Source organism: Plutella xylostella, chromosome 25 (assembly GCF_932276165.1).
Source record: "Plutella xylostella chromosome 25, ilPluXylo3.1, whole genome shotgun sequence".
NCBI lineage: Eukaryota > Metazoa > Arthropoda > Insecta > Lepidoptera > Plutellidae > Plutella > Plutella xylostella.
In genome coordinates, this window is record NC_064005.1 from 3,813,197 (window position 1) to 3,823,982 (window position 10,786).

At 42.5% G+C, this 10,786-nt stretch overlaps 3 protein-coding genes across 3 annotated transcripts; 1 reads left to right on the top strand and 2 right to left on the bottom strand.

The window, feature by feature from the left end:
* The first annotated feature begins 2,999 nt into the window (after positions 1–2,999).
* On the top strand, positions 3,000–4,360 carry LOC105398657 (40S ribosomal protein S25). The gene is made up of 4 exons (XM_011570815.3): positions 3,000–3,089; positions 3,305–3,397; positions 3,686–3,869; positions 4,243–4,360. The coding sequence occupies exons 1-4, from the start codon at positions 3,087–3,089 to the stop codon at positions 4,320–4,322; spliced, it is 360 nt and encodes a 119-aa protein (XP_011569117.1). The 5' UTR covers positions 3,000–3,086; the 3' UTR covers positions 4,323–4,360.
* Positions 4,361–4,431: 71 nt separating this feature from the next.
* Positions 4,432–9,072, bottom strand: LOC105398695 (L-threonine ammonia-lyase). Its single transcript, XM_048630304.1, is given in 11 exon segments — positions 4,432–4,549; positions 4,774–4,999; positions 5,298–5,434; positions 5,967–6,032; positions 6,035–6,049; positions 6,456–6,618; positions 7,774–7,925; positions 8,288–8,420; positions 8,513–8,583; positions 8,685–8,789; positions 8,881–9,072. Coding segments are annotated over 11 exon segments (1,242 nt in total). The 5' UTR covers positions 8,947–9,072; the 3' UTR covers positions 4,432–4,441.
* A 114-nt stretch (positions 9,073–9,186) lies between these two features.
* On the bottom strand, positions 9,187–10,157 carry LOC119691020 (DNA-directed RNA polymerase II subunit RPB3). The gene has a single exon (XM_038107321.2). It carries the CDS (start codon positions 10,043–10,045, stop codon positions 9,218–9,220), a length of 828 nt encoding a protein of 275 aa, XP_037963249.1. The 5' UTR covers positions 10,046–10,157; the 3' UTR covers positions 9,187–9,217.
* Between the last annotated feature and the right edge of the window lie 629 nt (positions 10,158–10,786).

Sequence of the window (10,786 nt, forward strand, 5' to 3'; positions counted from 1 at the left end):
TATCTTATCTTTAAGAAACAAAGACTATCTCTCCGTCACAGACAACTGTCGACTGAGGACCGTTGGCCCTAAAATGACTATTTTAGGGCCAACGCGCGGGTGCCATTTTCTTGAGTGGTTTGGCCTGTCCTTACGCAGTAATAGGGCAAAACACCCAGTAACTGACCACCTTAAGGGAGTTGTTCCAGTAATTTATCTGTAGCGGGCTCAATTCTTATCGCTTATTAAATCCGATTTTTGTTTTAGAAACTAGAATAATAGAGCTACATTCCTGAGTAAATAGCAAACATGTAGAAGTTACTCATTTTTTTTATATATTTTTGCAAACAAAAAGTAGTGATTTTCCCAGTAACTGACCACTAAAATCTAGTAACTGACCACACTCGATGCCAGTAACTGACCACCAATTTAAAATGGTTTAAAAATGGAATTATGATTAAATCTTATTATTATTTATTTATTTGATTACTTCATGTAATAGTACCGATCCTCTGGTCTCTTTTAATGTGTGACACATCACTTTTGCTCAAGGTTTCTTAACTGAAAAGTGCATTAAATCAGATTAATGCATAATTTAAATGATATTTTATCCTAATAATCAACCATTTATTTATTAAAAACACAATTTATGCATTGTTGTTAAATACTAAAAACAAAGGAATAAACACACATGCACATAGTGAAAACGCATTTTAAATTTACAGCTTTCAGGGAGGTTAAGTGGCCCCAATGTAGTACCTTCAGATAAGTCACAGAAAGGGCGATTTTTTTTGTCCGGAACAAGCCAGGATCAGTGGGACAGGCCCATGAAGCATTCATGGTGCCAGAAACGAGCATTTTCTTAAATATAAAGTAGCGAATCCAAGCGCTAAAGCCGGTCTTTTCCATATTCGGTATCAACTGATGAGGAGGAGGAATCGTGGCGGATTGTATTGTCAGCCTGGGAAAACATAAATTCCCCGCCGGAAAAGTAGGCCCTTTCCCCGCCGGTCCTTTCAATGATGTAGGACCAGAGACAGATGGTTTTCATTATTGCTGAAACCCCACCCAGACACTTTCAGTGCGGCTAAAAGAGTCATTGAGGCTAGCCATTGTAATTATGACCGAATCAGATATTGGGGGTTAGTTTTTCAGGATACAAAGATGCCTTGACGAACGAGATTTCAAGGACTTTGTTGAGGATTCAACTGGAATATTTAGGATGCTGTTGAAACGTGCTTTCGTAGGTAAGTATTTGGCCAAAGACAGGAGTAGTCATTTCTGCAAGGGGAACATGGAATCTTTGCCTCGTTGAAGAGGCGTCACTGAAGCAGAACATCGCTGTACTTTTTGCATTTTCCGCTGCTGGACTAAAGTGTCTGCCAATGATATTATAGCGTTGCCAGTGGATTTCGGATAGTTGTGGTATCGGTTCCAAATGGCTGGGGTGTTGGTCGTGGTAACAACTTATAGAAGAATGCCCCATTTCTTGTGTGCCAATTTTACCGTTCTGTTTGAAATCCGCTGGCCGTTCATAATGCCATTGAAGGGCGTGTTGGTGCACCGGCTGAGGGTGCTAGCATTGTAGTGATGCTATCTTTTTCCTATTTTGCTGAAGTGGCTTTGCCTGTCTTTGGAAAAATGTGGAGGCGCGTTTCGTCGGTAACGTATATTCGGGTTGGGTCATTAATAGCGTCATTGAGGTCTTGTTCGCCAAGTGCTTTTGTGCACGTGGAACCAATTTCATCTGGTTCACAAGCGCTGGCATTGGTTAGGTACGCCTTCAGCTGTTCTGAAGAAAGCATTTGAGTATCTTTTCATAGAGTGAGATGGTGAAAGCCATTTTTCTCCTGGTCTGGAGCAGTCCCTTCAAGAATGCATCTTGAAGGGACTGCTCCAAGGATTATCTTTAAGGAAAAATGGTGACATCTGTCTTTATCCTGGAGAATCCACATTATCCTAGGCTGATAGTATGCCCTACTAGCGTTTTTATCTTCCTCATCAGCTAATGCCGAATCTGGAACAAACTTGGACTTTGTGTTTGAATTCTCTATATTTTAAAAGGTGCTTGCATGTCACCCTGAATTATTTTGGAATGTCTGGTTGATCCTAGTTCGTCTCAGACAAGTGGAATTGCCTTTTCTATACTTTTTTTTGCTATTTTGGCGCTTCTTCATCTCGCTGAAAGCTGTAAAAATATATCATATATAATAATACCAGTAACTGACCACCAATTTACCCAATAACTGACCACCTATGTCAGTAAATGGAAGGAGTGAAGATAGAATGCTCATATTTTGACACAAGAAAATGGCACATATGAGCTTTAATATTACGTTCTTATTTTGCCTAAATTCAGCTTCAACCAAAAATCCCAATAACCGACATAGGTGGTCAGTTATTGGAAAATCGCTGTTTTGTCGTCCAGTAACTGTCCACCCCATTAAAAACAATCAAACGGGAAAGAATAAGCTGAATCTTATCAAAAACGTAATCTTTATAATTAAATCTATATGGTATAATTTTTTCTTTCAATGATTTCAATTTTTTTCATGGTAAATTTTACGATCAAAAAATTCACTTACCTTAACAAATACGTTAGTCACAACTGCAATTTACTCGGTTCGCGCGCCAACTGAACTTTTTCGATCGCTCACTATCCATCTGTTGGCGGCTGCCAAAATCTTTTGTATCAGTAATGCTCTCAATGAACCACAAAATAGACTGGATGTTCACTAGATGGCCCTGCTTGGCTATATTTCTTATTTATTGGAGTTGAAGAGGAAGGTGGTCAGTTACTGGCACATGGTCAGTTACTGGGTGTTTTACCCTATATATGTCAATGCCCAGAACAAAGATTTGTAATAATATCGTAAATGTATGGGATAGTCTCACACTTAGTTTATTACTTCATAGTCTCACCAAGGTCTCACACACCAAAATAGTATAAAAAAATTATTTATAAACCTCTCTATCTTCGATTTAGATCAAAATTCCTCGAATTTATTATTTCATAAATTTCTGAACGCTACCATTTTGTGTTTCCGCTCGTATGGACCACAGACAATCGGAGTAATTTTTTCTTCAGCCATCTTTCCGGTTTCAAGATGGTGAGTGTTTAGTTCGCACATTATTTTTTCTAATTTATTTTAAGTTTTAAGAGTTTATTTAGACTAATTAATCAATGTGGTAATGAAATTTCGCGAATTAAAGACCAAATATAGATTTTTAGAAGCTCCCTCCAAGTATTCTTTGTGATAGTGCTCAGTGAATTATTATAACCTCGTGGCGAACATGGCTTGTCAACAATATTTTATAATTCCAGCCGCCCAAGAAGGATGCGAAGTCCTCGGCCAAGCAGCCACAAAAGACCCAGAAGAAGAAGGAGGGATCCGGTGGCGGCAAAGCCAAGAAGAAGGTAAGCCAGTGCTGATGTCAAAAAGTTAGGTTATATGAACATGTCAATTTATTACTCTTTAGTTTCCTGTTAATATCTTGATTCCAAATATTGAAAGTAATGTTTATGAATGTCAAACAGTATCTTTATTAAGAAAGTGTAAATTGCCAAATGATTATACATCTATTCCTCTATTTACCCATGAGAGTAAATTAACTGATATATTGAGTCTGATGGCTTACCTTACTACAGCACTTCATAATATCCTCATTGAATATCCTTCTAACACATCCATATTGTCCATTGCAGAAGTGGTCCAAGGGAAAAGTCCGTGACAAGTTGAACAACCAGGTGTTGTTTGACAAGGCAACCTACGAGAAGCTGTACAAAGAAGTGCCCCAATACAAGCTGATCACCCCCGCCGTGGTCTCCGAGAGACTGAAGGTCCGCGGATCCCTCGCCAGGAGGGCACTCATCGAGCTTAGAGAAAAAGGTTTGTACTGAAAGCATGAATTTTGTTTATAGCTCTAAACCTAGGTACTGAAGATACTATTTGTTGTATTCAGTATTGCATTTTGTTGAATATTTTAGCAGTGGCCAATTGTTTACCTAACCTCCCTTTAATAAGCTGCTTGAATAGTTGATCTTATTTGATTATTGTTATGCGAACATAGATCTCTAATCATCCTTTCTGTAATGTGCTTGCTTATCATACAACTGAAGGAACCAATGTGATGTTGACTTTATCTAGAAAAACCATGACAGTAAAATACTGATATATTGAGTCTGATTGTTCCCTCCCACACTAGTATTCTATTCTAATGGCCAGTAATAGTGGACTAATGGAGATGTTTGCTTGGTTTCAGGTCTAATCAAGCAGGTAGTGCAGCACCACGGACAGGTCATCTACACGAGGGCGACAAAGGGTGACGATCCCGTTGCGTAAGGTTATGGATAAGTTACAAAAATAAAAAATCACAAAAATTTACTTGTTTCATTTTTACTCTTAAGGAAGTTACAAATAGGACTATAATATCAAAATGTAGATATTTTTATTGGGTAGCTTCACTTTTGCAACATAACAGCAAATCTTGCAGACGGGTAGAGCTCTCTTAGTTTTTCCTTGAAGATAGCGGAGTGCTCTTCACTTGCCGTTTCCACCACCACATTGGCCTGCAATCAATAACAGGATACATTTTCATAAGATTTTATTTTGACATGAGAAAAAATTTCATTGACATATTTCTTTCAAGTCTGAAAGGACTGAAGGAGGATTTATAAGTAATTTGTAAAAGGTTTATTTTGAGATGAGAACAACTTTTCCATTGCCATATGTTTTTAAATCCTGAAAGCAATCATTTTTGTTTATTCTAGATAGGTAACTTAAAAAAACCTACCCAAGTAGTGCAAACATCGCCATGCAGCCACATCTGTTCGGTCACAATGCTCTTAAGCACGGCGCTTTCATCGAACACGGCCTTGGTGAGGCCCTCCAACCCCGCGCGGTGGTCGGGCAGAGGCACGGCGAAGCGGAGCAGGCGGCCGCCCGCGCCCAGCCCGCGCTGGATCACGCGTGCCAGTCGACCGGCGTCCACGGTGTCACTGCTTATTATGCACACCGTTCTGGGGAAGGATGAAGAAGTGGAATTAGAATAGGTAGTAGCTTTCTAAAGATACTCGAATCGGTTTTGTGGCAGTTTTAGCTGCCAAAAAACTGGCCAAGTCCCGTAAGTACCTAAGGAAAGGTGGTCTGATATATTATGATGACGTTATTTCCACTTAAAGAATCCAAGATAACAGAGAACCCGTACCACATAACCAATGATTAATTTTGGTGGTGTGAAAGGAATGGCCTTATAGCTGCAACAAAAAATAAGCCTCTCCAAATGATTTAACAAAACTGTCATTCCCCTCCGCATACCTCTTCCCCTTGAGCTCTGGCACCAGCCCCTGCATGACGGCGGCCAGCGCGACCGCGCCCGCGCCGCCCGCCACCAGCCGCTCGCGCTCCAGCAGCGCCACCGTCGCGCGCGCCACCCACGACTCCTCCACTACCAACTGCAGATTAGAGGAACATTACGTCATATTATAAAAAATAATACTTTTTTACACAAACGCAATACGACGCTCACTCTTTCTCTGAACACCTCGAGTGAGGACTTTTTCGACACGAGGCCGACGTCGTATCGTTTTTATGTGTGACAGCCCTAAGTAGGTACCTACACACTGCTGGAGATATCACATTATCATCAGCGTGCAAACGTCCACTGCTGGAATGGTCTCTCCTCCTACAGCAGTCTCCTCGGCCTTTCTCTCAACATCTACCAGCCGATGTACCTATCTGGCACACTGGAGGGTTTCATACCGACATTGGTTATTGGTGTTGTCTAGAACTCATCAGCCGCACGCAACGCCCGTAATGGGTAGGTGCTTTCGGCAGATATGGCTGGCCCCATACGTTGCAGCCCACAGATACTTCCATTTAATGTACAATTTTATTTAATCCACTTCCATTTAATATACAATTTTAATAGCTAATATTACGTCTGTAGGTAACCTAACCGCTATTAAAAATTATGATTGGAAGTACCATTCTGTCTAGTCTGTTCTTGATGGTAGCGAAGGCGTTGGCTCCGACACTCGAGGCGCCCAGCTCGCCGAGCACTCCGCACCCTGGGTACGTAGATACTTATGATTGGGTGTTTATCTTAACCTTATTTTAGATAACTACTGATAGTATATCCACGGGTAATGACATCTGACACAAACAAAAACTGACCTTATTCGAATGTAATAAGGGTTCTGTCTGGTGGAATGGGATATAACAACCCTTGTAATGGTACCTAGGTAGGTAGGTAGATAGGGTTTGGTAACAGCTAGGTACCTATAATTTTATTCATGCTACGTCTACCGGTACCTAGCTAGGCACTCTATCCTTAGACCCTTAGGTACCTAGGTAAAGTACATAGGCTCTATGCAAAGAGCCCGGTAACAACGTATTATAGTTTAGTTATTTAACGAGTAGTTAGCTTCACCCACAATCTCGTAAACAATACTAACCGCCCCGCCAAAAACTCACATAAACCAGACACGTGCACTTCATCTTCTTGCAGGCGACGAGCACGGCGGCGAGCAGCGCGCCGCTGCGCACCGGCGCCAGCACGCAGTCCGCGCCGGGCAGCTGGCGGACCACCTCCGCGCCCGCGCCGCCCAGCCCCGCCAGCGAGGACATGTCGTCCGAGCTACAGGGAGAACCAGCGATCAAACACTGTGCTAATGGTCCGATAGGTACTAAAGACCTCGACCAGAATTGACTTGCCAGTTTTGTAACTTTTGCAGCTACAATCTAGTATTTTTGGACCGGCTTGGTGATGACGGTAAAATTGATTATGGGTTGAGGTGGCTTTTATCTATGTAAGTATATGAGCACGGTGGCCGGCGCCAGCACGCAGTCCGCGCCGGGCAGCTGGCGCACCACCTCCGCGCCCGAGCCCCCCAGCCCCGCCAGCGAAGACATGTCGTCAGAGCTATGGGGAGACAAGCAAGAACTGCTAATGCCACGATAGGTACTGAAGGGCTCCCACCATTAACATAAGTATATATTACTAGCGTATTCCCGAGCTAAGGGGGAAACCCGCGAGCTATATCAGCCAACAATCAAAAACTGCTAATGCCCCGATAGGTACCTACTGAAAGGCTCCAAATTAATAACTTTTGCAGCTACAAATCTAGTATGCTTGACGCCCCACCAAGCCTACAAGGGTATAGCTTGATGACAGCAGAATTGATTATTGGTGGAAGCCTTTATCTATATATATGATCACGGTGCGCCGGCGAGCAGCACAATCAATAACTACTAATACCATGAATAGGTACTGAATGAAGGGCTGCCACGATCAATTCTCAAGCCTGTCGACAAGAATTGGGCTGCTTTTGGCAGCTACAAATCTAGTATGCTTCATATGCTTGACGCCACACTAAGCCTTGGACAAGCTTTATGACGGTAAAATTGACTATGAATGGAGGCTTTTATCTATGTAGGTATTTATGATTATGAGTACGAGCACGACGGCAATATGGACAAACTACGCCGCCCAGACACGCCAGCGACGCCATGTCGTCCGAGCTACGGGGAGGCAAGCGTTCGTCATCATCAGCCTTTCATCACCCACTAGGTAATGGCCCTCTCCTCATTATTCAGCCACGACCCGCTAGGTATCTATCTTAGGTCTCCGGTCCATCGGAGATGGTCTGTATTAGGTAGTTATACCTAGTAGGTTCCATAACCCAGGTAGGCCATGGCCAAGCCTCGACTAGCATGACACGCCCGTTGTGTAGATAAGTATCCGAACGGAACAGCTTCCTACTATGTACATAGCTGAAGGAATACACCAAACCTCAGCACAGTCTGTCCGGTCTCCCTGGCGGCCTTGCTGGCGTAGGCGGCGGCGTCGTCGAGCGAGGCGCCGCACAGCACCACCGCCGCGCCCAGCTCCGAGCAGCGCTGCGCTGTCGCCGGCGCGCAGCCCTCCGGCAGCACCGCCGTCACCTGGCCAGGGGGCGAGTTTCAACTAACATCACCATGTTAGACATAGGTAACAAGAGTAACAACATACAGATATAGGTAGATCAATAACACGTATCAGTCATGAATAGCGCGCCATCGTCTACTATTGCGCAACCATTAGATCTCTCCCAGCAGCGTCACAAAACTGTCCAAAGCTAGCAACGCACTTTGAGGGTGTTTATGCCGCTTGGCGAAAAAACTGGTGTTTTAGTTTGACTTGAGTATCTGATTCTGACTACGCTTAACTGTAGCTGTCCTCATGTAGGATCAATACTGCTCTTCACCATCCACCACTACCCTACCATAATATATCTATCTGTCGTTAGATTTTATACTTAACCAACCGGTATGCCGAGGGTCCGTCCGTGGTACGCGGCTCCGAGCGCCATGTCGCCGGTGGACGCCAGGATCACCCCGCGACTCTTCCTGTCTTCATCTAACACTTCTAGAGCATTTCTCATACCTCTTTCTGCATAACTAAGCAAGGAATTTAGATAATGTATGAATCTTTATGTAGTTACTTATGGAACCAACATACAAATAATTAAAAAATAATATAACTAAATTACCTCCCAGTGAACTGCAGATTTTCACACTTCAAATATATATTGTAATCAGTAAATTTACTGAGCTTTGCTTCCTGATGAAGAAACAGGTAAGCAAAGGATTAAGATTATTGACGAGCTTAGTTTAGTGGTAGGTAGTTAATAAATAGAGGGTTTTTTTATATAAAGTACATACACAAAGAGGGGTATGAATGACTGCTCCCTCAATTCTGTCTGCTGCTTGTTTTATATCATCAAAAGATAGGATTTCTGGATATTCAACATCTGCAACTGATCCATCCTACAATAACAACATAAGTATTAATTAAATTAACCAATTTGATTCTAAAATACTCTATAGGTACATATTAATTAGAAAAAAAATACTTTACCAAACTCAAATATTTATCAATATCAGAATAGGCTTGATTGAGACCCATTAATTTTGTAAAATCCATACTGACCCTAAATTTTGTGTTACTTCTAACCTAGTTATTTCTCAAATTGATTTGTTTGTAAGTTTGTGAAATGTTTGTAAGGTTAGTTTTGATTTGACTTGACTTGACATTCCTCTATCTATCATTCTTGATAAATCATAGAGCAGTATTTTTTCTTGCTATGGAATTTAACATACAGCATATTTTTTTGTAATATTCATTGCTTGCAAATGTAGTTTATCATTGAAACTCAAAGCTCTGTTTGAAGACTTTATTGTATGTTATTCTTAAATTAATTAATAGCTAATGCATCATTCTGGGCTTCTTGAGCCAGTTGAACCTGTAAATTCAACAGTTTATTTTTCAACACAACAATCCCCATACACACAATATTCTCTGGTTTCAGCGCCCCCGCAGATTCCACATTGTAGAAGAATTTATTCGGTTTTGCTTCCCAATTGAATTCTGCCTCATACTGGTCTTCATCTAGCTCAGTGTGCTCACTCTTTGGCCATTCATCTGGTTTAGGGAACAGGGTGTGTCTCATTATGTTGTCAGGGTCATATTCAAAGCAAACTCCAGCTGTAGGATTCCATTTGGCATGCTCCTTTCCGAAACCTTTCTTGGCGTAAGCTCGCAACTTGAGCTCTTGTCCTTTACGCAGCTTGATGATGAGGATCTCGTCGGTCTCCCCATAGTCGGCCTGGTCCTCGTCGCGGTGTCGCGAGGTGACCGGCACCACGCGCGGGTCGCTCGACTTCAGGTCCGCCGTCGTCACGTGCCGCGTCTGCTCGTCCGTGCACTTCACGTCGAGCGTGAACTCAACACTGCATTCGGAACAGAAGTCGGCGCACATACAGTCTCTCGAGTAGCGAATTTTGTCAACGACGTCGTCAGATATGAGAGGAATGAGACCTATTCGATGTGCCAGAAACTCGTCACTAAGAACGGTCGAATTGGCTTCCAGTTGTACCCAGTCAATAGCCATCGTTGGTGTTTCAGCAATAAACACACGTCGCATACTATTAGCGACGCTAAGTTCGGTGTCTTCGACGACAAACTTAACGTTTTCGTCGGTTAGTTCCGTAATATGCACAGAGGGCTGATTTGCGTAAGGCATAGTTGCACTTTATTTATCGATTCGGACAATAATAATACTGGGAATACCAAATTAAACTCAATTAAACTGGATTTTTATCAAAATTTTTCGGTAATTTCACAACAAAAAATAAATGATTGTTTGACATCTGACAGCATAATGAAAATGACAGATATACGCACAGACCAAATTTACAATTATGCTTCACACTCACTAAAGTTCGACGAGTCGAAGACGATGCTTGACGTCACTTCTACACTAACTACTACTGTATGATGCCTTGAACCGTATACGAGTGTATTCTTATTATATTGTATTCTTGTATTCTTATTCTCTTGGACTGTAAATAATCGCAAGATTGACATGTCCGAAACAACAGCCGAGTCCTTCTCGTTTGAACAGCGTAGTATACATTCCGTACCTAGATATCTTTAGGTAAGGAATGTACACTAAACTATCAGACGTATCGGACTGACAGCCGCGTCCGTAAAGGCGCAGACTTAAAGGTATCTAGGTAAGGAATGTACACTACACTGTTCAAACTATCGGAGGTAAGTTGCGGACGTAACCTTGGACTGACCTTCAGCTTTCAGACGTCCGAGAGCGATTTGGCACGAACTGTCCCAAAAGACCGTAGGTACACACTATCAGTCGCGGCAGACAGCCGCGTCCGTAAGCCACGTCCGCTAGTTTGTCGGCGCCTTAACGCGCGTCCGCTTATGTGTCGACGCCCTGGAGTCCTTGGCCACAGAACACTCACAA